Source organism: Manduca sexta, chromosome 10, assembly GCF_014839805.1.
Source record: "Manduca sexta isolate Smith_Timp_Sample1 chromosome 10, JHU_Msex_v1.0, whole genome shotgun sequence".
NCBI classification, from domain to species: domain Eukaryota; kingdom Metazoa; phylum Arthropoda; class Insecta; order Lepidoptera; family Sphingidae; genus Manduca; species Manduca sexta.
In genome coordinates, this window is record NC_051124.1 from 2,445,625 (window position 1) to 2,473,622 (window position 27,998).

The window sequence follows — 27,998 nt, forward strand, 5'->3', positions numbered from 1 at the left end:
ATGACAATACACAGCAATGTTCCAAAATTGACAGTAGTTTGTCACACCGTACGCCTCTGTTTGTTACGAGTTTTTTATTCCAGTGAAAAATAACAAAATATTTTTGGAAGAGGATATTGAATTTTATATTTACTCCCTTTAAATAGAGGTATGTTTATTAGAAAAATATTTGATGAATTTATATCTGAGTTGTTTGTCAATACTTGTATACTGTCGCTATAATGTTTAAGCAAGGCGCTATCCCTGCTATCCATACGAAACCTAACAGCCTATTGCCTGATTTAGATAGTTGCCGACTACAGACGAATAGTCACGAACACGAGAGTAAACAAGCGAAACTCCGCGCTGGGTCAGACAAACCCAATATCACTTTGCCCGACCCGGGATTTGAACCCAAGACAACTGCGCTACCGACGCGGCGCCCGTTCATGCTATATACACATATGTTTACATGGATGTATCACTTTTGTTCCAGCATTCTGATTGGTCCACTTCACAACCCTTCTCATCCGGGAATCGAACTACTAGAACTTTCATCTAACTATTCAAAGAGCTTACGAACAACATCTTTACTGAAGTAAGCTATTTATTCTTCCCGTCATTTTGATTTACATTTTTTTATCTAAATATCTAACCCAGAAGAAAACATTTCTAACGAGTGGGGCCTATTTTACAATGCCTAAGTAACCGCTTATAGTCGAGTATAATATGGGCTTATACAACACTCAAGCTGCTTGGTAAACAATAAAGAAACCATAATATAGTCAGTAGTCAGTACCAAGGGCCTGTTCACAAGATTTAAGTAAATTTAATTAGTCAGTTATTGCATTAAACAGCTAAGGTAGTTATTATTTAATCATAACAATATCAGCCCTGTATATACTGTCCCACTACTGCACGTGCCTCCTCTACTACTGAGAGGGATTAAGCCTTAGTTCACCACGCTGACCTAGATAGTAGTTATTACCATTTATTTGGATGGATTACAGTGTGACTTTTGCATTAGGTCGGCTTATACATCTATGGGACAAGTAGCATTTACGCAGAAGTTGTTAAACAGGCCGGGAGATAATTTGTTACTAAGTTAACAATAAACAAGAACTGTAGTATTAGAAAAATAGCGTTGAAAATCCCAAGGTAAACAAACAAGTTTTGAAATTATTAAAAATAAGTTCATTGGCGCCATGTATCAAATCAGAATTGTCGCCTCAAGACGTTAAAAATGTTTTTACGTAATGTCAAAACACAAGTATCCAATAAAAAAAAAAACAAATTAAATAGAATATAGCTATAATAATGATATTACAGTCAAATTCGTGTATTTTGCCAACGATCAGATTTCGTGTCAATGTGACGAAGTCATTATAAGTTGATTATCTAAAAAAGTAGGTTGAGTAATGCAGGAACCGTGTAAAAAGTGCGAATTATGCCTAGATCTAGGCTACAATAATAACGCGAGTGTACGGTGACCACGAACTCTTTGTTTTACAGTATTTTCTACCGTCTAAATACCTTTGTGTTTACTATTGTTTATTATTACAACTATAAAGCATTAAAATTTAAGTTCTGTCCAATTATTTTCTTCATTCATAAAAATTCGGAAGTATTTTTTTAATTGTATTGTGTCAAAGATGTCAATTATTACATTATAAAACCCCTGTCAATTGCATAATTTCATTACTATCTTATTATTCGAAGTAAGCTCACATTATGTGCATATTATAAATAAGTTTACATTCATCAACGCATGAATCAAATTATTACGAATGTGTTTAGTGCGTAATTTTAATAAGTTATTTTTTTATCATAAATAACGAATGTCTTGTCCCTTCTTATTTATAAATTGTTTTTATTGTCTTAGAAGTCTGTTTATACAAAAACAGGCGTACAATAAAAAAATTGTTAAGACTGCTAATTATTTTTCCTTGACATGGCCACCCTAAATTTGATAACATCGCTCACCGATCAAAGTAATCGCACGAAATTACGGAGAAAATTCATGCATCTTTTTCGTGTTATTCGTATACTTATCGTTGTTGCATGTTACTGTATTCGATTGACATGGCATTATGTTTGAATCGTTGATGCAAACCCAACTACCCTTAATATTTCATCTCATCGTTTATGAAAACTAACAATTAATTACGTGATTTTGTAGTTTTGGCCCAATATTGACCCTTTTTAAGTAATTTCTTGCGACCACCAGAAATTTAAAGGATTATAAAAAATTGTTTGACACAAATATTTACATAAACATGTTTTGTAATAACATAACTATGACGAATATTTGGAATATATGTAACTAAACCTTGTCTACAAGCATGACGCACTTAAACTCTTAGTCAACGCTTCAGGCTGTATCCCAGAAGGGGTAAGCACAAGCGGAATAAGCCAACCACGACCGCCAAAAACTTTTCTCTACCTCTAAAAGATAGTTTTTTCACAACCATTTTTTGAAGTGACACTTCTTTAGAATCATTGTGATTTGAATCTTCTTTCAAATCGTTGTGATTTGAAACTTGATGAAACGAAAATGCGTGAAGATATTTGAAAAGGAACAGCGTTCAACCGGCCTGCATGCAACGTTTTGCATTCTTTTTAAAATCAAATAATTCTGTGAGATATTGACTTGTTTTTATTCTTCGACCGGGGCATCCATTTAAGGACCTCCAAATTTAAACCAAGTTCCTCCACCACTAAAACAATAAAATGATTATATTTTAATTTCGAAACGCTAATTATAATATGCAACTACTCTAAGAGCGGCTTCAAATAAAGACTAACAATTTGAACAAAGAATTATTCAGTACTTAAATGTAAAATAGTTTAAAAGTTTCGACAGCAATGCGAAAGGTTGCTTTAAGTTTTGCGGAAACTCGTACCACGCGATGTATTTAGTGACTGAATTCTGTGCTATTTTTATACTATTGCCTATTTTAAATAAGTTGGTAATGTGCCTTGCTGGATGCGTGTCGCTTCCATTAGGCATCTGGAAATTCTTGGGGAAGGCCCATGTTCAGCAGTGGACATCCTGCGGCTGATGATGATGATGATACCTTTCAGTAACGTGCTTAAATGTGTTGTGCCAATCCCACATTGGGGTTAGATAAAAACATTTACCACGTTGGATGTAGGCCGCTTTTGACATGCCTGAAAATTTTTAATATGAGAAAGGGGTCTGGATTGTGTGCCCGTATAGCGATAGGCTAGCCACATCATATCAATGGTGAACTAGTTGCATCTCTGTCTACCCTATCACTTATCAGGGTTAAAGGCTGTGAGTATGTGTGTATTTGTTTGTTGTAATTATTGAGTTACCACCTAATATCTCGCTTATATATACAAATTATTCATCATCGATAATGTCCCATCCTCTCCCAGTGGCCTTCCTGAGCCAAGGTTCATGAACCGTTAGTGGGTGGCCCTTAGCATGGTCGCTTAATTTTTAAGGGTTGCGAACGCCGAAACTGCCCATCCAAAAGTCCGATGTATTTGCATAAGCCAGTCCTTGTCAGGCTAACAAACGTAGGGTCTTGTTAAAAAAAATGACAAGGTACGTATAGTTTGATTGAGTCTACACATTGTAACGATACCCGGTATTGTCTTGCCTACATTGCAAGCTAAGGCAACGCTCACAAAGAATAAAGTTGCAACTAAATTCACCGTATTTTCGTTTTGATAAACTTTTAAATATATATTTATATTTTTCCACTACTTAACTGAGAGAATGATATATTCATTAGTACAATATACTGGGACGCACAAAAACATTTATAACGATGTGAACAACGGAAACGTACATCCCATAAAACAGAAGAGGTTCCAGTTCAGCACAAAATGTCGGGAAAGGTGTATTGGAACCTTCATCTAGTGGATAGTGATACGCTGATTGCAGAAGTTTGATTTGATTGATTGCCAGAGTCCTAAAATATGATAAAAACATAAGCTAGTTTGTATGCAGGAAAATTATACGGAGGTTTTATGTTGGAAAAGATCTTTGATACTGCAAATACCAAATATTTAGTTTACTATAAACTACTGCTAGGTTAGGTTATTTCCTATACAACTTTTCATAGTCTAGAGAAAGGCGCAACCAGATGGGTCTCGGAAACGGCTTTAGGATGGAGCGAGTGTCGTGTTGGCCTGATGTACCTTAGAGAGGGCGTCAAGGAATTTAGAGGGTGTCACAGGCTTTGGATTTAACGTCTGTACTCACCTCCTAAAAAGGGCACGCTATATTTTTGACCGCGGCACCCAAACAGCTAACCAGTCCACCACTTCCTTACATATTATAAAATAAAGACCTCAGGGCCCTTATTCTGTATGATAGTGAAATCGCGTAACGCGGCCGTGTCATGTTATCTTCGAGAAATGTGTGTGGAATGGTATTCTGTAAGCCAAATTTCTATAGTACTAAACATGATGGGTTGTGTTACATGCATGTTACGCACTGTCAAAATAACGTGCGGGATAGAGAATAAGGCTCCTGGGGCCACACATTTCTCGAAGATAACATGACACGGCCGCGTTACGCGATTTCACTATCATACAGAATAAAGGCCCTGATGCGTCTGTCTAAACGCGCTATATTCAAAATCCACTGAACGTATTTTCATACGGTTTTCACCACGAGACGGAGTGATTAAAGTCGAAGGTTTATGTTTATAATTCATTAGTGGTTTGTACAACAGAAAAATATAAAGGTTTTAAACTTATTAATTATGCTAGTCTAGATTTAAGCATCTATTTTCTAAATATTTATATGCTCCAAAAGCAGATGTCGGCGAACTCTATCGTTACTACTTAAGACCTATGTACCTATTTATCCGATATCATAAATGAATGAAACATTTTATTGTATACAACAAATACTGGAAAATGAATACAGTTATTACATCATATAAAAATGAAACAATAGACGGTGTTATCGCTGAAAAAATAAATAAAATTTTGAATTTGAATTTGACGGGCATTCATGTTCTGCTACCCATACAAAGCCGGGTTGATAGATAATTGAATGCCATTACACCGTTGTTCATCACGGATAACGCTGACGATACAATCTCTTATCGGTTTCCCAGTAGTGCAGTAGAAAACAACGCGTCTGACGGCTCGACTCAGCTGAGCCAGCTTTCCATGAACTTTATCGAGCTCTGCCTTCCAGCGAAACTCTACACCTTAACAATGTAACACTGAGTGTTGTGTGATGAATTGCTTTTGAGAACTGATTGCTTTCTAGGCAAATATGATTGTTAATATCTATATCTATATAAATGAATCCCTGTTTCCCTTGGTCACGCCATCACGTGTGAACGGCTGGACCGATTTCACTATTTTTTTTTGTTGTGTTTGTTATTGTCAGGAAAAGGTTCTTATGAAAGAAACATTTAAAAAAATTGTGCGGTTAATTAGAAAATATAAGAAAACTTAACGAAAATATTAATTTTATAAAACTATCAATTGTTTGAAATAACTGTCAGCGATTGACATAATGCACGCTGCAAATTCATAGTTAAGACGGGACAACGTCTGTCGCGTCAACTAGTATTGTTATAAACATGGACGTATATTCTACAGACACGAACGTCCATATCAACTATTTGTTCAACATTTGAACCAAAATGGCAACCAAAACGTCACTGTTATAACTTATTTATTTACTTGAATAACAAATCATTTTAGTCAGACTAATATTTTTTATTGCACTTAGACTCGCGTTTTTATATTATGAACGCCACTCCGTACACAACCTCAAGCATCAATATTGACACCATCCTTAAATCAGTTTGAATGGATGACAGTTTAATTCAGTTGAATACAGTGAATGTTCGGAACGCCAAATCTAGTACATAGTACACATATATCGATGGTTGTAAACATGACTGTGTGAGATATTTTTCTAAAACTACAAGTTGCATTGCCCCGGTAGTAACATTATTGATCAGGTAGTATTTTTGGGTTTTCTGATCATTGTGGAGTCTGGCATTGTCCGAATATAGGTGGCGAAATGAAGGTGAGATACACTTCTGCCCGAAAAAAAAAGTGATGATATATATTTGCGTATATTATATTATTATTTAAAGTATGGCTGGCCGTTGCACTGAAACTTACTAAATGATTTGTTATGTTTACGCGAATGTTAGACAATAAAATTAAATTATTTTTCGGATTTTATAGCGGTTTTTATATTTTAATTTTCTCCCTAAATAGAGAAAAAAATATAAAAACTGCTATAAAATTCGAAAAATTTAATTTTACTAGTTTATTGCACACTCGATCGTTATCGCTATGTCGGGCTGAGTTTCAGGCGGGTGCAATTTACCGCCTGTTGGTTTGAGTTATTAGAAGGCCATCGACTTTACCCATATAGTGTATACAATGGATAAGTGGTTTAAAATCCGCACTTGAATGTTGTCATCACTTAAGTACAGTTAAGAGTCTTGTAGCTTCTTAGTTGCCTTTCAAAGTGTCCATTACTGGTACGCAATAAATTTGTCAGTACGTTAAACAATGAAATACATGAGTAATGCTTGTGTTCATTGTTCGATGACCCGAAACATACAATAAAAAAAAATTCAAAGGAATTGCATTTTAAATGTAAATTGATTATCAAAAGATTAAAAATAAAATTCATTTCACGCGTGGCGATTAGGGACGGGGGTGTGAGATTGTCGTGGCTCGCGACGCCGCGCGACCGTCGCAACGACGCTCGGTCGACGCGCGGTCGCCGACCCGTCGCGTGCTATGCACACACGGTCAAGGAGGTGGCCGTCGGTGCACACCGTTTAGCTAATTAATGTGCTGTTTTGGAACAACCAATATGTAATTTATTTATTGGTTTTTAAGGGAAACATATAAGCAATAATGAATAACATAAAATGAAGCAAATTAAGTGGTACATGGCTCAGTTAAGTTTCTACAATTATAATGTATAATGTCTTGGTCTCATGTTTGACACGTATCAACCTCTCGTTTGACATGTTTCGACCTTTCTTTTGGCATTGTTAGTTACCCTAGAAGCATAAATTTCTGCAATGTTCTCTGTACCGTATCCTTTTTTATTAAGAATGCCAGTGAATTTATGATTCTTTTATATTTAGGTGTTTTTAAGGGCGGTGGAAATCATTTAACACTAGCTTAATTATCTATTTGTTTGCCAGTCGGTCCCAAAAAAGTAGGGGTCTACATTTTGTATGTTGATAATGTTAATTAAATTGATTTAATGAATGGTTGCTTCTACTTCGATTATCGGTGAGCCACTCTTTATATTTTGGATATTTAATTTGTATTAGACAAACTGCAAGGCTTTGAATATTAAAAATATTAAAATAAAAAGAAAGCTAAAAAATTTAAATATAAAAACTGCACTGTAAAACATCGAGTCGGCTATAAGAAAGTAAAGTTTCGGTCACACTACACTCATTATGCGGTCTACGCGACTAAGGTTCGCGATACAATGGTGCGTTTGTCGAAGAGTATTAACCCTAATACACACCCGAGTTACGAAATAATGACACGTTACGTTGATTACGTGTTTTCAGTGGAACGGGCTTTATGTTATATTTCCTTAGGACTTAACTTTTTTTTGCTCGAAATTACTTAGACTTGGAGCTTTTCCTTTGGATTATATTTTTACAATATTCCGTAGAATCGTTAAGTAATTAATGAAATTGTTAATAGTATCTCAAATCCAAGGCATGCTGGGGCGATGTAAGTAGATACTTAAAATAAAAATAGTTAAAGATTACATTATATTGGTACAGACTATAAAATAGATTCAATTATAAAATGTTCACCAACCTCAATTCGTTTTGGTTGCCACGAATGATTGTATATTGTCTAAGTTTGAAATTTGTTCCTCGAATTTTATCGAATACTAAATTCAATTTTATACTCACAAGCTTTTACCAAACAATTTAGGTACATACTATGTTTATTCTAATGGCGTAGGACAAAGCGAAGCCAAGCTGTCCACGTAATTTGTCGTCAAATTTACAAAACGGTATGCTTACCAAAAATGTTTACATTTAAATCCAACATCGACAATCATATTTTTAAATTAAAGAACCGTTCCGTGTCTTCGTTGCCATCCGTTGAGCAATATATTCAAGCGCGAAGCAATATTACGTTATGGCGGCTGCAGCGTTCCGTTCCGTCGGTTTTGCCGGTCGCGCGTCCCGTCGGTTCGGCCGGTCTCGTGCGCTCCGTGATTTATCGTCCGGGGACATTTCTTCGTGTTCCTTTGCTTCGTGGGCGGGTGTGCATTGTGCTGGCGTTGGTTCTGAGTTTTTTTTTTTAATAATATTGGTTGATTTATTTATTTATTTGTTTGTCTAACACAGGTATTTGCATAATACTTTTTATGTTAGGCGTAATATGTTCTTTGACAACGTTAAGTTCTGATGTATATTTCTAGCCGGAGTAAGATTGAAGACTTGTACCTAGAAAGAAAAAAAGGTAATAAGTTAGTGAAATAGGTTGTGTCAGTTATTCCACTCATAATAAAGTTATGAATATATAAGTTTAAATTTATAACGTGTAATATATTTATATATTGAAAATATTAGCCCTGTATAATATATTGTCCCACTACTGGACACGGGGCACTTCTACTATTAACAGAGTTAGTTTACCACGCGGGCCTAGTTTGGGTTGGTAGACTTGTCATATCTTCGAAGTTCTCGGGTGTCTTTATGATGTTTTCCTTTATCCTGAAAACAAGCTATAATTTCCAAACTATACACACATAACTTTTTGGAAAAGTTAGATGTGCGTGGCCTAGGGTTTTGAGCCTGCTGACATTCATCTCAGTAGTCCGTTCTACTCTCAACTAAGTAGGCTGTCTTTGAATTGAAAGAAAATACCCTAAGTTTCTCTTCCCTTTAAAATGATGTTACGTGGAATTTTAAAATATTATTTTACAAACAACTCCAAATCTCCCCAGCACAACGCACATCCTTACCAATAATTATTTTGATCGTCAGTCTACGCCGCCGCGCGTTCGTAGCCGCCCGCCCCCGCGCGACCTACGCCGTAACCGCGCTACGAGTTCCGCACGTGATTCTCGTTAACTATTTAATTAAATTAATCTACATTTTAAAATGTTGCGATTAATTGATTTTTCATCGAAAAGTGCAGTTGAAACGTGAGTTGTATTAATTTGCATGTTTCTGATTTATCGCGTGGGTTGTAATCAGTGGCTTGCGGTTGTCGTTTTATGTTTATAGTCCCAACTTCAATAATTTTCCCATTAATATCTTGGAATGGATTTTGATGACAGACTTATTAGGTAATAGAATATTTACAGTTATAATTATACTGGCCCTGTATTATATATTGTCTCACTGCTGGGCACGGGCCTCCTCTACTAAGAGGGTTTAGGCCTTAGTCCAACACGCTGGCCTAGTGCGAGCTAACTTCAGATACCTTCGAAATTCTTTTTAGATAATTCTCAGGTATGCAGGTTTCCTCACGATGTTTTCCTTCACCGATAAACAATACCCATGTAACTTCGAAGTCAGAGGTTAGTTATCTAAAACAACTTATTTATTAATACTAAATATATTTTCTAGATCGAAATATTGAGGAATTACACCGATCTCTTGATGTCTTCCTTGTCCAAATCTGTAACATATTTGCCGGGCCCATTTTTACATATAAATTGGGATTAATCAATAAAGTTAACTTTTCGGACTGGACTTCAACATCTATTCTGTTATTTGATTTGAATCAAATAACAATGATGCCACGACTGCCGAGGTGTAATCGTCTCTCGTCAGTTGAAATTCTATCGGACCCCAGTCCACTTAACATCAGGTGCAACGGAATTCCAGCCCGGCAAGGAATTCGTTTTTTTTTATACGTAAAAAAAATTGTCAAACCTGCCATAGTGGCCCACGAAAGTTTGTCGCGAGATACTCATATGGATATACACAATATCCGTTTTAAACAAGCCGGCATAATTGTGTCTACTGGCGAGGGACAATCATCTCTTGTCAGTAAACACAATCCTATTGCACTTAATATCAGGTGCAGGGGGGTCGCTTTCTCGTGCTTGTATAAAAAAAAAACTTGGAATCTTCGACCTACGTACTGATGGTTCGACGTCCCTCGCTTCCATATTTCACTTGCTGCCGGCACGCACTGGCAGTCACGGTAGTCGACCTCGTTTACCTTTTCCCTTTATTTTTTTAAAAAGAAATTGCTTAATAAGTAGCCAAGATGCCGGTGCACCTTCGAATCACGTCATGTCCCGTGACAGTATTAGTCATTTATCTTTGGGTTTATAGGCTGTGCGGCTGTCCAAATATTTTCCTTGGTCTGTCGAGTTTGTATAGATAGGGGTCTTTGGCTAATAGATGACTTTTTAAATGATTTAGACGCGTTTTAACTCACAGGAATTATTTTTCAGAAAAACTCGCTATTTACGCTTCCAGGATAAAGCAACTTATGTTTTTTTTTAATATGTTAATCCAACAGTACTTTACATAATATGTTATATTTAAAATTGATTTACAACAAAACAAAATTCACATGCAACTATTTGCCGTGTTCCATGCATTTTCAGAAGTTAAATTAATACATGTGATTAATATTTTGAAGAATATACAACGTGATAATCCAGTGTTTAAGTGCTAATCTGTCTATCTAAATCTTAACATATTCACATAGTTACTTTTGTCTTGAAATACACTCGGGCAAGCTTCATCTGTGTGCTAAACTTTGTCTAAATGCGTTTAGTAATTTCTTTTTTTACTTTCGTTTAACATCCAAGTGTCTCCAAACTTTCGCATCTATCATCGATATCTGTACCATTTCTCAATATTTGTTCTAGAAAAATTCTTTAGAAGTGGTTAATAAATTTATTTTACATAACTTTAACTAACCTTTGACTTTTCGAAATTACGTTGTTGCATTGTTTATAAATTATAATCGTTCGCTTTAACCGTGTAGGATAACATCGTGAGGAATCTTACATACCATACAATATTGATGGTATGTAAAGTCTGCCAACCTGCTTAGGGGAGCGTCATGGACTGAGGCCCAACCCTTCTCAGTAGTAGAGGAGGTCCGTGCCCAGCAGTGAAATAATATAAAATACAAGGCTAGTATTGTTATTTATGCGAAATACTTATTTTTTTTTTATTGCTTTGAATGACGAGACGAGCTTGCCGTTCGCCTGACGGTAGCGATACGACCGCCCATAAATACTAGAAACACCATCCTACATCTTGAATTCCAAACTATTGTTTGGTATTCAAGATGACAGATATGATGATGAGACAAGATGTTAAGGCTTATTATCTCCAGTAGTTACACTGGCTACAATGTCCTTCAAACCGGAACACAACAGTGACTACACACTACTGCTTGGAGTTAGTAATAGATATTGTGGTACTTACCAAGGCGAAATCTCATGTATGGAAGACCTACCAGTTTAATTAAGCGAAACAACTATTTAATCAATATTTTAGGTAAATTGACTACCCGCAGAGTAAACAGAGAGTGTCGCGTGTCCCCGCCGATTTGAGCCGAGTCGCGATAGCACAAATTACTAATCAATAAGTTTCCGTTTGCTCTGCTGCAGCGACAGTTATCCAATGTCATGGCATTTTTGTCAATACGCGGTGGCATGTGTGTTTGGAAAAGCATGATATGCTCGCACAAGGTCAGACGGATTTATCGCATTGAAATGAATTATTGGATGTAATGTATTTTCATTTTTTTTTATTTGAATGACGAAGCGAGTTTGCCGTTCGCCTGATGGTAAGTGATACGACCGCCCATAAACAGTAGAAACACCATCCAACACCTTGAATTACAAAGTATTGTTTGGTATTCCACTGAACTCGCCATTCTGAGACATGAGATGTTAAGTCTTATTATGTTGTTCTTACACTGGTTATATGTAAATATATAGTTTATTGACAACACTAAATGGTCACCACTAGTCAACACTACGTCAGAGCTATTAATGTACGTTTTAGGGTTGACATTGACCCAAAGCGGCTATTAGGCGCACGTGACAGCGCTGTCAACAGAGTCAATAATAAAAAATTTACACCACGTTTGTTCAAAACACGCTCGTATATATGGTACGGACATTTTGTCGCGAACTGTTGAACTAACTAGTATGAGTGATAGTTAATATTTGTGTTGGTATTGTATTAATTATTCATTGTATATCAATAAATTATTACTAATTGATGTAGTGTATTTTATATTTTTTATATTACAATTTCCTCCTGACGTTTCGAATATTTTGCAGTCTTTATGGTCACGAGGAGAACGAGGTTTTGGTCGACCATACTGTATTACCTAAAATGTGTCTTTTACTGGACATTATGCGTTTTCCCCGACACTTTATTTAACGTCAGATTAATTTGGTTTTTGCCGCAACGGGGTGCGTTATCTGCTGACCCGATTTATGCCACATGGACAAGCGAAGGGAAATAAAACACAACTTTCCGTAGAAAGGAATGATACAGGTTATACTGACAGAGCAACCCCGGGAGAAGGGGGAGGGGGGAATTCAAACTTAGCAAACAATATACGTTAGCCTAGTTAGTTGTGGAACGGTCTGTCGAGACGAAAGTCCGCAGTTTCAAATCCCAAGGTCATACACCTCTGACTTTTCTAAAAAAAAATTATGTGTGTATTCTTTGTGAATTATCGCTTGCTTTAACGGTGAAGGAAAACATCGTGAGGAAACCTGCATACCTGAGAAATTGTCTATTAGGAATTTTCGAGGGTGTGTGAAGTCTACCAACCCGCACTAGGCCAACGTGGTGGAGTAAGGCCTAATCCCTCTCAGTAGTAGAGGAAGCCCGTGCCCAACAGTGGGACATTATATAATACAAGGCTGATATTATATTATTAAACAATACACGTGGTAAACGCGTAATACATTAATCACATGAATTATTTTCCACGGGCTGGGAAATGATGATGATGATGATGAGAAAAGTAAAAATATAGGGGGGTGGCGGCGGCATTTCCCACATTATGACCCGTCTCAAAAAATTCAAGATCCGGGGCTGTGACATAAACAGTAGTAATTCAATGTTTACGATTGAAAAAAAATATTACTTCTAAAGAAGCCGAGATTCGTGCACAGCATTGGAGTTCTACTGCATCTGATCATGAGTGGAGTGGCGTTCGGGAGCCGTAGCGAAGACGCATTTCTTTAATCGTTAACCCTAATAGAACAGAAACAAATTATGGCAACATATCGTTGCTGGTGACTGCCTCGGTGGCGTAGTTGTATTGCATGTCCGGTACAATAGCGCTCTGAGGTCCTGGGTTCGAATCCCGGTCGGGCAAAGTGATATTTGGGTTTTTCTGCTCAGTATCAGCCCGGAGTCTGGAATTTGTGCCCGATATGGCGATAGGCTCGCCCCCTATCACATCATGGGACGGAACACACTTGGCGAAAAGTGGGTGCCCTAGTTGCGCCTCTGCATACCCCTTCGGGGATAAATGCGTGATGTTATGTATGTATCGTTGCTGGTGGCAGGATATATTTTATATCCGTCCGGATAGTGATCGTAAACATGGTGTTAAAACACGCCATAGTGGCCCACGTAAATGTGTCGCGCTCCGGGATCAACTTGTATATATCGGGCTCCAACAGGTAGGGATAATTTAGTCGACTGCCGATGAGTAGTCATCTCTCGCCAGTCGACATTCTATTGGTCGCCACTCCACTTAACATCAGGGGCCTTATTCTCTATCCCGCACGTTATTTTAACAGTGCGTAACAAGCACGTAACACAACGCGTCATGTTTAGTATTATAGAAATTTGACTTACAGAATACCATTCCACGCACATTTCTCGGAGATAACATGACACGGCCGCGTTACGCGTTTACACTATCATACAGAATAAGGGCCCAGGTGCAATGGGCTCAATTATCCTTGCCCGTCTAAAACAATATATCATTACGGTAACACTGGTTGTAGGTCTCTCATATGTGAGAGTCCGCCTGGGTAGGTACCACCGCGATGTCTACTGCTGCCTCCAAGCATGAGTGTGAAGACACTCTTGTGTTCCGGTTTGAAGGACATTGTAGCCAGTGTAAATACTGGAAATAATAAGATTTAACATGTCATGTCTCAGGATGGCGAGCGCAGTGAAATACCAAACAATACTTTGTAATTCAAGGCGTTGGATGGTGTTTCTACTGTATATGGGCGGTCGTATTGCTTATGATCAGGCGAACGGCGAGATCGTCTCGTCATTCAAAGCAATAAAAAAATCTTTCGCTAGGAAATTTTATTCCTATATTTTTTGGTTTTCTATTAAAATAAACAATTGCAGAAAGACGTCAGACGTCTTGGGTTCCGACTCTGATAAAGTATCGATTGACGCGATATGATTAACCCTAAACGACATAATAATGCCGGCCTGTTCGGTTTTCTAGCATTCAATCAAATATCCTCTCTATAATTATTTATTATTTTACTGTCGTATTCTTGACACGGTTCGCAGTAAGGCTGTTTAAATATTCATCCAAGTACTGGGCTGATGTTAGGTTCATCTTTCTGCGTGGGAAATTCAACATGCAGTGAAAAATTGTCGCTGATACGAGGCATAAGCGTCAAGCAGTTTTGTAAATAGCAAAAGTAAAAAAATAAGAATCATTAGGAACACTTATAATAATATTTTTTTTATTATTTAACAAAAGGCATAGCACAGAACACAATCATTATAAACAATATTTAAGCACTAAATTACATAAGACTAGATTGTGTTCCTTAAGCTTAATTAATTAGTATCGTTTAATATTTCAATAGTAATTAGTTGGCATGGTTTATTTCCTATTGACGTATCGTAAGTGCAACTTCGCCTACGTGATGAATAAGTATTGTATTTTATTTGTTTATTTATTGAGACGAATTAAACCCTACATCCATCGCAAGACTTAATTCTAATGAGTATGGTACCTATACATCAGCTGAAACCAAAAAAAAACGATAAAATCTAAGCCAACCGAGGTAATGATGATAAAGATCATTTTTAAAATTGACCGTCGTCTCTACAAACTACATTTTACTTTGAGACAGCTGAACAACTTTAGTTCAGTTTTAGCTCAAATTGAGCGAGTGGCTTCTTTCAATAAGTAACAATAATTTAAAATTAAATAACATCTTACTGGTTGCGTCGTGCGTTTAAACATCGCCCTCGCTTACAAACTACGCCACGCGGGTCGTGTAATTGCGGACATTAATTTTTTACGGTCACAATTTCGATCGCATTGAGACCTGTTATTTTCTAATATTAAAACCGAGTCTACGTGTTTTACAATGTTGCTACATTAGAAATACTAGGCGTTTCTTGGTATTGTGAATCTAAGTACTAATATAATTATAAAAAAGCTAGATAAAGAAGTATTAGCAACTGTACTCATGTACTGGTGTAATTGTAGAATGATTAGCTAAAGTTGTAAATTATTATTTGAATGAGAATCACGTAACGTTTTGTATATAAACAACAATGGTGAAGGGTCCATATAATTCAATTCCTGCTGGCTTCCCTTGTGTAATTACTGTAAAATCTAATTAGAAAGACTTCCACACCGCATTTATGCATATTATAAGTACCTGTATGTAATGTCGGGTTCCCTTTTGGCAAAATTTATTCTTCGCCACTGATAGAAGGTTAAAGTACTTCCTTTTTTTGTTTTGATTGATGAAAAAAAATGAAAATGAAAAATATTTTTATTTAACACAAAAGATCTATACGCAACGAATATACAAAGTATGAATTTTACAGTAATGTACGAAATTAATCAATGTATTGATAACGGTCCCCACGCTTGGCAAGCCTGTTAGGTGGGGTCCCGTGAGATCACTCAGACGTGCTTTTTACTCTAATTAGACTTCGTTTCTATGGTAACATAAAATGAGATCATAATTAGCATCCAGAGTAGTACATTGGAACACTAGCTAGTTTATTAACAATATGTCAATTACGTTAACTCAACTACTTATGATATTTATTATATTATTGCAATATTGCATTTCAAACTATCCAGACGTTTCTTTGAATTCTACATTGCCAAGATTCCATGTTACATAATATCCTGTGCACTATTCAGACTACTAAGCATCTAGTAGAATACTTCGAAGAACATCATTAAGGTCAATCTATTAGGAAATTCAATCGTAGTAGCTTGTGTAGGACTTTAATGCTTTTATAAATATAGTTCGAAGTACAAAAGATTAACTTTCAAGATTAGGGTTTAAAACCAGTGACTTGAACGGTTTAAACTTTTTCTTATCTATATATTTTTGTTTTATTTATTATTATGTTTGGTATTATCATGTTAACATTGAAATAAAAGTAGCGTATGAATTATATCGCGGTTTTTATATTTTAATTTTCTCCTGATGTTTCGAAGACTGCGGCTTTCGCAGTAAAAGGGCGGACTATGGCAACGGCCATCTGAAAAGTCATATTACAATTATTTTTTTTATTTTTAACTGTTGACGATCTTATCTACGCAGAAAGAACTCAGAGTTTCTCGATCATGTTTACAGATAAATTATTTTGATCGCTTAATGCGCTAACCATCTCTTGTCAGGCGACATACTATCGGACTCTTCTCCAATTTCTATCAGGTGCTACTACTACTACTTTCTATCAGGTCACTAGGCCGAGTATGTATAAAAAATATAAGAGCTCAGTGCAATATCCCATAGAGCTTTATTAATTCAGCTGGTGTTCCTATTGTTACTGTTCTTACTGAGGAGAGTACGATAGTAACAAGTTCCTTACTTTAAGATGAGCGGTTTGCTCGTCTCGTCATTATTTCTATAAATAAAGCCTCTCTCTTGCCGTCAGGTGTTGTCATAGCTCCCGTTGAAGATGTCGCCTGAGTGCGTTGCGCGTCGCGATGTTACTGCGAGTGGACCGTCGCTCGGCGCTGTCGCCCTCCACGCCTAGCAGCCGCGGCATGGACAAATACGAACAGTTGGCTGTGGTGAGCACGTAAACAAAATAAAAAAATAGTATCAGTAGGTTGATTCCCTATGCTACTCGCGATAACACACCGTAAACGCGTGTTGTCAAAACAAGCTCTAAACACAAACGCGTTTCATACACGCGCCACGATGTGTAATTGATAAATAGGTATTGTGTATGCCATACGATAGGTTGTCTATGCTTAATATTTTTTATATTACGATGTGTTAATACGTTCAGAAATCTTTCATCCCCTCGAATCGGCAAGTATCGGTTTTTGAAAAGGCTTTTTTGTTTGTATTCGTGATATTAAATGATGTAACTCGAATAAATCACTGCCAAACTTTATTTAATCCCATTTTTGTATATACTTAAATGTAAGAAACATGAAAGGAATATAAAAATAATTTAAAGAAATTTCCGTAGATTGTGATTGTTTTCAAACGAAAAAATATAACTTCAAAATTATTGTCAAATGTCAATGTCATTGACTTATTTACTTGATTTGTTTACTAAAGCCACATTTTAAAAATTGAATTGAATTGATATATTGAATGCTACTGAAGATTTTACACGAATGCTGTTATATGAATAATAGTAAATGCTGTTGTGCTTATGCAGTTTATGTTAAATTAGCGCTAACAACGTATATTAATAGGAATTCTACGGACCTTCCATTATAAAATTTGTTGCAAAATCGACAAGGCATTAACTTATATTCTTTTTTTTTTATTTAGTTAAATAATGTGACGAGGATGCCGTTTACCTGATGATAAGCGATACGACCGCCCATAAACAGTTACAATGCCATCCGGAACTTTGAATTGTAAAGCATTATGTGACGTTCCACAGTAGGTTTTCAGAATGAGACAAAGATTTTAGGTCTTATAAAGTAATTACGCTAGTTACAATTTCCTCTAAACTGGTACACATCAGTGCATGGACACAGTTTAACTTGGCTATAGAAATAGACATTGCCGTAGACACCTTATAACTATTAAGACAGACACTCACATATAACAGACTTACCAACAATAATTAAAATAAGTGTATATTGCCTATTAAACGTTATTTTTAAAAATTTATAGCTCTATTGCCTAGTAACTTCTATTTGCCGCTCAACCGGCATTAATCTTTTTGGAATAAAAAGTACTCTATTCAATCCACAGCTCACTGTCTGAGTACCATATTTCATACACATTCATTTAGTTATTAAGGTGAAACTGATTAATTAACAAACATTCAAACTCACGTATAGAAATTTTACTTAAGTATATTATGTTATCTAAGACTGAACAAAAATAATGTGTTGTTAAAACTGAGTATATTTTACTATTATTTATTTGGAATATCTTGCATTACATTCACTATCCTGTAAAAGAAATTATTTTATTATTACATTTGATATTATCAGTTTTGTTAACATTAGTATTCAATGTAAGATGCCTTTGGTCTCCTAAAATAAAAAGGAAGTGTTTGTACAAACAATTTTAGATTTAACATGATTACATACTTTTGTTTGTAATTGTGTAAAATTATTGGGATTACCTACATGAAATTTTTGCTTTGTTTCCCTGGATCGATATTCACATTTAGAAGATTATGATATATAATTTAAAGCTGGCTAAGCCCTTGATTAAGACCTCTACCAATTACTTATAACAACAATAATGTATAACTAGTAAAAATTTCTTCAATAATCTTTATTGTTATCAAACTTTATAGGTACAAAACTTTCACCACAAAGAAACTACATAGTATTAATTGTAATGTACATAATTAAGAAAACATTGTTTAAAAAGATACCTTCATTAGTGTTTTATATTTGTTTGGCCTATCTACTTACTAATAGAAATATTACATCGAAGTAATAAAAAATAAACTTGATTGACCTCAATTGTTGTCAAAAGTCGGGTTGCCAGTAGTAAAGTAGCTTATTTTTCACCGCTGAGCCCATAACACAAATTTGACTATCAAGATACAAAAACATAGGTTTGAATATTAATTCGATCATTTAGGATTTATGTTTGTTTTTGTTTCTGATAAGGTAGAATATTATATTTGAGTTTTCACGATGTAAAGAGGATACTATCGTCAATAGAAATTATACAGTCGTTGTATCTAAATAATTAATTTGTCTAAACGCGCATAGACGCGCTGGATTGCCGCACGTTATTTTGACAATTCGTAACATGCCCGTAAGGCGGATGTGTCACACCTCATCGTGTTCATGAAATGTCAAATTAGCATCCAGAATACTCTTACACAGTCATAACACGAAGTTAACGAAACACGCCGTGTTACAAGTTCGACATTGTCGTAGAGAATCATGCCCCAGCCCTGTATTATATACTGTCTCACTGATGACCTTCTTTACTACTGTGAAGTGTGAGGCCTTAGTCCACCACACTGGCCTAGGGCGGATTGCTAGACTTCGCACACCCTCGAAATTCCTGTAGAGAGCTTCTAAGGTGTGCAGGTCTCCTCACGATATTTTCCTTTACCGTTAAAGCAAGCGATAATTTATATCGGCTATCAATGTTCATAAATCTATGTATATAAAAGAAAGTTGTTAGTTACACTATTTATAACTCAAGAACGACTGAACCGATTTGGCTGAAAATTTGTAGGGAGGTAGCTTAGAACCAGGAGACGGACATAGGATACTTTTTATCCTGTTGCCACGGTAACGGGACGTGACATACAATGTGGTATAACAAAACGAAATTTGGTATGGAGATAGTTTAAGACCCTGGGAAGGTTGTAGGCTACTATCCCGGGAAAATATATAGCCGGACTTTTATCCCGGAAAACACATTTACGCGGGGGAAGCTGCTGGCAAAAGCTAGTATATAATAAATATTTATTATATATTTATGAACATTGATAGCCTAAGGTGGTTAAATATCGGATTTAATTTCTGTGATGATTTCCTAACCCTGCTATTAAAAATCATCTCAGGACTGGATGTAATTTGTACAGCTCGCAATTATCGAATGAGCTGCTTGCTTGTTATGCTTGTTCAAACCGAACCGTAGTATATAGGGTGATTGCAGGAGTGTTTGCAGGTGGGCGAAGGTTCGTACGGCGTGGTGCTGAAATGCCGCCGCCGCGACACTGGCCAACTGGTTGCCATCAAGAAGTTCCTTGAGACTGAAGAGGACGCCGCTGTCAGGAAGATGGCGCTGCGGGAAATACGGATGTTGAAGGTGATGGTGGATTACATATTGATTTTACAAAACATAGTGTTACAAAAAACATATTGTTTCCTTACTTTAGTGATGACGTATATGTGGACCTAGGCCTGAGTTAGATTCCTAGTTTTCACAATTATTTCTGGTTTTTCTTATGAGTGCAGCCTAATAAAGAACCTGAAACCAACAACCCTTCTAAAGATATATTCATCCTTCCATTACAACTTCTGGATTTTGACGTTAGGCCTAGTTATAAACGAGAAAGCAAATATTTTCTTAGCTAATTGTCAGCTCATTACGACAATTAATATTTAATGCCACAGGATAATGTAGAGTTCCGTAAATAAAAGGTCGTGTGGGTACTATTTATGGCTATATTTTGTAGTACATTGTATCAGACAAGCACCTTACTTCCTCATCATTCATTCATACGAAATATCTCTAACCTGTAACATGTAATGTCCTCTTTACGTTTCCAGAAACTTCGTCACGATCATTTAGTGAACATGATCGAGGTGTTCCGTCGCAAGCGACGGTTCTACCTCGTCTTCGAGTACCTGGACCACACACTCCTCGACGAGCTGGAGTCTGCCGCCGGCGGGCTCGGCGAGGACACGTCCAAGAAACATCTCTACCAACTGCTTAAAGGCATTGATTATTGTCATCAGAATTCTGTGAGTGTTTGTTTCCTAAAACAACGTTTGGAGACGCCAAATTAGAATGTGCGCCGTGAAGTCGCTAGTGTGTGCAAGTAGTTTTACTTTTATAAGGAGTGGAAGCCTATTTGTTTTATTATGGAAGCAAACAAGTTGTTTCCCGGGACTCTCCTAATAGATTTATCATTGATTATCTAGTTTTTATTTATACATTTAGAGGTAGTGGGATAACATGCTCGTTAGAAATGGCAACCAGTAGCGGCTTTAACTAATGGAAGGGCTTTGTACGGCAAATGTTTGCGAGGGCAAACCCAATTGTCGAAGAAGGGTAATTTCTTCGCGCTCTTGCAAGCGCGAGGTATTTCGGAAGGCAGGGTCTTAGATGCTTGCACGTTCGCCATCCCCTAAGGCTGATGAATGATGATGAAATTCCTTTCCAGATAATCCACCGAGATGTGAAGCCGGAGAACGTGCTGGTGTCGAACAACGGCATCGTGAAGCTGTGCGACCTCGGGTTCGCCAGGGCTCTGGCGGCGCCGGGCGAGCCGTACACGGAGTACGTGGCCACCAGGTGGTACAGAGCTCCGGAGCTGCTGGTCGCTGAACATAGGTAAGCAGTTGACATAGAAATAGGCAGTTTAATTTTTTTTATAATTATATGAAGCTCTATCCGATAGTTAGGATAACTACTATAAGGCTTGATGCCTCATTCATATATTTGTCCATCCAGGTGGAGTGACGATCTGCAAAAGGTCGCTGGTAAGAACTAGATGCGACAAGCCGAAGAGTAAAATAGCGCATATTGGAGGAGGCCTATGTTCAGCAGTGGACAAAGTTAATGCTGATGATGATGATGACGATGATCTGATAGTTAAGATACCTACTATAGGGCTTGACACCTCATTCATATATTTGTCACTTATGAAGTCCTAGTGAGTAGATTGAAATAACGTCAACGGTTCATAATATAGATCGATGCAATATTTCGATCTTCACAAACGAAGCAAATGAAATGATTAGTTATCAGAAAATCTATGGATGAAACATTATAATGTCACCAATTCATAATAATCAATAAATGCGACTATTGCAGGACTAATCTTTTCTGATATAGCGAATGCAGTATGAAATGAGTTGTAATATATTCGGTAGGTACGGTCCCGAGGTGGACATCTGGGCCATCGGCTGCCTGTTCGCGGAGATGTTTACCGGAGACCCGTTGTTCCCGGGGGACTCTGACATCGACCAACTCGCGCTCATTATCAAGACTGTAGGTTAGTGCTCTCATTCATGGTATTTCAACAGTGAAGTATGTGATTCAATGTTCAGGTCGAGCAATTCTTTTGTTATTGTTATTTATAATTGTAAAATATATTTGCTATAAGCTGTAAAAAACAGAACTTGTAATAAGGAAAAATAAATAATGTTCAATTTTTATTTACAAACCAAATATGTTTTAAAATGCATAACTTCAAGTGCAAGGAGAGCCCGGCGTGCCAATGTGACCCTGACGTTCAGGAAACGGTCCCACATCTCCTGCTCGAGTGTCCCATCCACGCAGTGGAAAGATACGATCTGGAGATTGAATTAGACATAAGTTTAAAAATAGACAATATAAATAAGATCATTAAGGATAGACATAAAATAGATAGGTTTTTAAGTTACTGTAAGGAAATAGTACGTAAGATAAATAATAGAAATAAATAGAAATAAGAATTGCTAAATGTATATATAATGATATATATAATATTAGCAATTAGAATAAGCCGTAAATATAAGATAAATAGATTAAGAATATATATAAGATAATATTAGAGATAAATAGATATATGTATAAACTTCGAAAAATGTAATAAAATTAATAAACTAAAAAAGAAAAAATGCCAAAAAATAACCCTTGTCCTGGATAGGGGGACCGAGAGTCGGGCGTAAAGTCCCAATAAAAAAAAAAAAAAAAAAATGCATAACTCATATAAATTGGGGCTCTAAAATGATCTTATGCAGTAGTAAGCACATATGCAGCATATATACAGCAATCCCATCCATTCCAACGTTTTCCATCAAGGGTAATACTTGCCGTATTAAAAAAAAACTACAACAACCTCGTGCAGGTAAGTTAGCCCCCCGTCACCAGCAAGTGGTCTCCCGGCTGGCCGGTGGCGCAGCGCTGGCGGGCACCGCTGGCACACGCGGGACCTTGCCCGGGACTGGGCACGCCAAGGACCTGCTCGCCGCGTGCCTCCGCACTGAGCCCAGGGCGCGACCTTCGGCTTCAGCGCTGTTAAGGCATAAGTGAGTGGATTTGTTTTTGCTGCGTTTCTTTTGGGATTGGAATTTGCGGAATTCAGCTTATGTTAGTCTACCCACAAGAAACCTTGATTGCGTCTTGGCTTGGCGTTGTTGGAGTATAAGTAAGAATTTGATAAATAAATCGGAAATAATTTGATGGTTACCTTTTTTAATGTGGTCTTTAATATTTATAGTTTAGGACACGGGAATAGCGTGTATTTCTTGATTCTTGAATATTAGTTTAGCAGCTGATAACTGAAATTTAATTATTGTTTAAACCCAGGTTTTCTAAATATGGACAATGATTCTTGAAAATACTCTTACACAGATACTTCACATGCGATGGCTTCACAGAGACCTTTACTGCGGAACTCAGGAAGAAATTGGGGAAGGATGTGGAGGTAAATTACAGACTGGTAAACTTTTTATTAAAATTAAATTAAAACATTGTAACACATAATTTAGACAACTCCAATGTCGCAGTTGAACAATACAAAAAAATGCTATTTGTCTTTTATATCGGGTTAGGCTTGAACCTGATCCCTATTGTAACATTTAATAAGGTTCAGCCGATACTGGCATATAGGATGTAATCCTGCTTACCCCGTGTAAAATATAATCGTAAACTTACATATAATATAAAATTGATGTTGCAATTCTTCTATTTCTTGACATTTGTCACAGACGCCATCGTCTCAGCAGAGCACGACGCGCGTGACCGGCAAGCCGCGGCAGCAGTGGACCCTCAACATTATAGCGGCAAGTATCAGTCTACCTTTATGTCAGGAACGACGCGTTGAAGCTCTACCTACCCTATCTATATAAAACAGTACATGTCCCAGAAGGAGAGATGCTTAAGGGATAATGGACGTAGGATAAGGTAGCCCGAAGGTTCGCGCGATAGAAAGTGAAAGCCTCACGAGCCTCGGCCCCATATCTATTATTTTTTGGGATCTGGTCCTTTTGTTGTTTTGCCCTTATGTCGCCTCTAAGGGGGTGGGACCAATATTAAAATATGTATGTTATAGAAAAAAATTGGTTTAGTTTTTACGACTCATATTTATCCCAAAATTATTGCTCTTGAAATCTTTGGTAGAATATATTTATTATGTTTCAGGATAACGCTAGATCTAGGACAGACAGCACTGCGGGCGAATCTCTCATAGATTACAACTATACGCCAAGTAAGTTACGGAACATAAATGTTATATTATTATAATATATTATATTATTGTTAATTTCTTGACTATCAATAATAACCTACATAGGTATGTATATAATAACCTACATATTGTAGCCAGTGTAACTACTGAATTAAATTAGACTTAATATGTGATATCTCAGGATGGTGAGCGCAATGGAATACCAAACAATACTTTGTAATTCAAGGTGTTGGATGGTGTTTCTACTGTTTATAGCAGTCGTATCGCTTACCATCAGGCAAACGGAAAGCTCGTCTCGTCATTCATAACAATAAAACAAAACCTATAACTTATATATTTGTATATTGTGTTTAAGACCCAGATGCGCAGATGGAGACAGCGTCCGTGGACAAAAAGCACACGACAGCGGCTGAGTCCGTGCAAGAGTCTTCTGAAGTAATCACATTCATTGTTATTCTTGAGCCTTATTTTCTAAACACACCTCACGAATTTATCTCCGAAGGCGTATGTAGAGATTCAACCAGGGCACCCACTTTTCGCCAAGTGTGTTCCGTCCCATGATGTGATAGGGGGTGAGCCTATCGCCACATCGGGCACAAATTCCAAACTCCGCACTGATAATGAGCAGAAAAACCCAAATATCACTTTATTTGCGATTTGAAATTATGAATTTGTTCAGCTACCTTTGTGGCTGACTGTACAACAATCCCTTACCACGCGGTAGTGTTTTTACAGCCGTTTTCAATAAGCGATCTTAATCTCAATCTTCAATCCGATTCCAAGAATAAATCAATAAAAGTAACTCGTTTGTACGTCAAAAAAAACTGTTCTGATTGATCCATTTTCGAGATAGATCAAAAAAGGGATTGGAATCGTTTATTGAAAATGGCGGTTAGTGGTTGACGCTGATGCAGTGTATGTTCCGCAGCCGAGCGAGGAGTGCAGCGCGTCGCTCCCGCCGCCCGCGCGCCCCGCGCCCCCGCGCTCGCTCGCCAAAGCCATCAACGACACCTTCCAAGTGAGTCTACTGTACTGCCGTACCAAGCTCAAAAGCGTTATCTCAAAAAAAAAAAAAATCACTTTTATGTCGTCAGATACTTACCAAAATAACGGTATCTTGTTTAGAGCTTGTTAAAAAAAACTTAAAAGAGTGCCTCTGTCTCAGTTTTACATACAAAACTATAAAACTATATTTACAAAACTTCGATTATCTCGAAATAAAGTATCCCTGACATATTGCTTTTACGCTTAGCACGGCAGTGTAGACGCCTTCATTATATTGTACCGCACGCATGGATGTCGCTACAGATTTTCTCTATGGGGAGCAATTGTCTGGAGCAAAGATAAAATATCGCCGAATTCAACGAAATGCCTGCATCACGCGAGGATAGTGTAAGCGCAAGGGTTTTTCTAGGATGCCCACTGCCTACCTTTGCAGTTTTTATGTACATGAAATGCTAGCTTTTATTTCTAAATTAATTTAAAAATAAAAGATAGCATTTTTTGGCGACCACAATTTAGACTGTCATCTGTGTTATAATTTAATATAGATATATATTGGGAACTTTCTTAGCAATAATTTGAGTGCTGTATTAAGATATAGCACATACATATTAAGTACTAATTAATATACCATATTTAATTTCAGACATTTCCCGTGCCTGTCAATATTTACCCGCGGACGCCTTATATTAAAAAGTAAGTAGACTTTTACAAGAAATTACCTACATAAATTTGTTCGCCAAACATAAGTCTCACAATGCCCCGTAATACTAATCCAAAACGATAACGTCACGACGTCCATCGAAACGGACTTCTACGTATCAGAAAAGTACTAAATGAAGGGTTATTAATAGGAAACTAAACAGGAAGAGGTGTAACCGCGGCATCTACTTTTTGCCATGTGTGCTTCGTCCGATGATGTAATAGGGGAAGCCTATCGCCATATCCGGCACAAATTCCAGACTCCGAACTGATAAATGAACGAACAAACCCATTGCCACTATGCCCGAGCCAGGATTCCAAATGCTGATCAGAGCAGTATAATTAAAGTTATAGTTTCTTCTAAAACTTCGTCGACAGTTTGCCCATGGTGTTTGTTTTCCATTCCATGGTTTTGAGTATTCCACTGTGTTTACAGAGTGAACAACAAACTAGTGATGGACGAAGAGTTGTTGCGGGGACGCGCCCTCGCGAAGAAGAACACTAAAAAGACTCCGGCGGAACTGTCGCTGCCCTATGTACCTGGAGGTGATAATATTTTATTACAATTATGGCGAGTAGGAACGATATGATCGAATGAATGTTTGAGCAATATTACAAACGTTAAAGTACTAGAGGCCCAAAAATATAAGGAGGATCACTGCAATTTACACAGAACAGGAACATAGTGCTGATATAGGAAATTACTAAGGTCTCAGTTAGGCATGGCTTTGAAAAAATCAGAATTTCGCTGTTACAAGAGATTAAAACCATACGTATTAGCCGCCAATTTGAGCCTTTTATAAATGTAGCAATAGTCATGGCAAAATGTCAATATAAATTACCACAAATGACAATGTCAAGAAGCGTTTAGGATAGGTATAACTGGATGAGAAAATGTGAACTAATGTGGTGATGGACATGTGAGGAGTGAAAGAGGATGTAATGACCAAAATTTACAATGGTATACTAAGGTGGTTTCAATATTTAGAGAGGATAAATGATAGGAGACTAGCAAACAGGATATAGAAGGCGGATGTGGATGGAAGAGCCGGTAGGGTTCTTCCACACCGAAAACCATCAAATGCCAGTTATCTGACATTCCTTGAAAGAGTAGGTGACAGGTAGTCCTACCCGAACCGATAGGAGGACGGGGGAACCGTCAGGAGATTGATGAAAGTAGAAGAAGTGAAAGAAGTGTACCAAAGTTTGGCAAATTGCCAATATATAGTCCTCCTACCTCCTCCTACCTACCTCTATAGCATATACGTGTGATTGTATGTATGTAAGTATATAATTATAATAAAATTAATTTTAGCAAGCAACAGTCCAGTGAAGAAGGTGAAAAAGCCCCATCCGGTGCAACACGGCGGCGGCAAGTCGTACGAGAACTGGGACCATCTTGTGAGTCACATGATACCTTTATTTTAAAGAGCTAAATGACGAGACGATCTACTAGCATGTTGCTTGATGATATCACGACTGCCCATAAACAGTAACACCAACCGAAGCTTTTAATATTTAGGTTAATCATTGTTAAGTCAATATGAATGACATCTTTAGTCTAAAACCTCTTTCAGATGACGAGCGTAAGACGCGCGTTAACATTTATTTTGTTTTTCTAACGCGCATTAAATGCGCGTCAGCTTGTGAACACTACAAAAACAATGTAATAGTTCATGTGCATATATTCTTGTCATCTGAACCTTAATTCAAAAGCGTCATCCATTACCGACTGAGGCTAACAATTATTTTGTTATACAGCGCAGCGGCGTAGAGTTGACCCCGGCGTCGCGCACTCCGACGAACCTCCCGTACATGTGACTGTACCTCGGCCGCGCCAGGGCCTACTACTGACCACCGACCTTTCCGACACGATAACAACGAGCAACAACAATACCATAACCTCAAAATATTCGACAAAAAATACCAAGTACTTTCACAGTTTGAAAATTATAGTTTGACAATTTCAGTTTAATAGTGAATTAGTTTTAGTTTGTAAACGTTGCTCTCAGTGATTTGGACAAT

General features: G+C 37.2%; 1 protein-coding gene across 1 annotated transcript; it reads left to right on the plus strand.

Moving 5' to 3' along the window:
* Nucleotides 1-27,948, plus strand: LOC115443878 (cyclin-dependent kinase-like 4). The gene is made up of 17 exons (XM_030169468.2): nt 1-148; nt 476-577; nt 16,848-16,986; nt 20,036-20,176; nt 20,641-20,835; nt 21,258-21,427; nt 21,970-22,091; nt 22,929-23,109; nt 23,435-23,507; nt 23,791-23,865; nt 24,224-24,290; nt 24,625-24,704; nt 25,198-25,287; nt 25,918-25,967; nt 26,410-26,519; nt 27,289-27,374; nt 27,735-27,948. Exons 3-17 carry the CDS (start codon nt 16,900-16,902, stop codon nt 27,792-27,794), a joined length of 1,587 nt encoding a protein of 528 aa, XP_030025328.1. The 5' UTR covers nt 1-148; nt 476-577; nt 16,848-16,899; the 3' UTR covers nt 27,795-27,948.
* Nucleotides 27,949-27,998: the final 50 nt, after the last annotated feature.

What these genes read in the sequence shown, in the direction of transcription:
- LOC115443878 (XM_030169468.2), top strand. Translation starts at nt 16,900, where the DNA reads ATGTTACTGCGAGTGGACCGTCGCTCGGCGCTGTCGCCCTCCACGCCT. An exon ending in AATTGGGGAAGGATGTGGAG is followed by an intron (nt 23,508 to 23,790) that starts GTAAATTACAGA and finishes CATTTGTCACAG; the next exon opens with ACGCCATCGTCTCAGCAGAG. An exon ending in AGATTACAACTATACGCCAA is followed by an intron (nt 24,291 to 24,624) that starts GTAAGTTACGGA and finishes ATTGTGTTTAAG; the next exon opens with ACCCAGATGCGCAGATGGAG.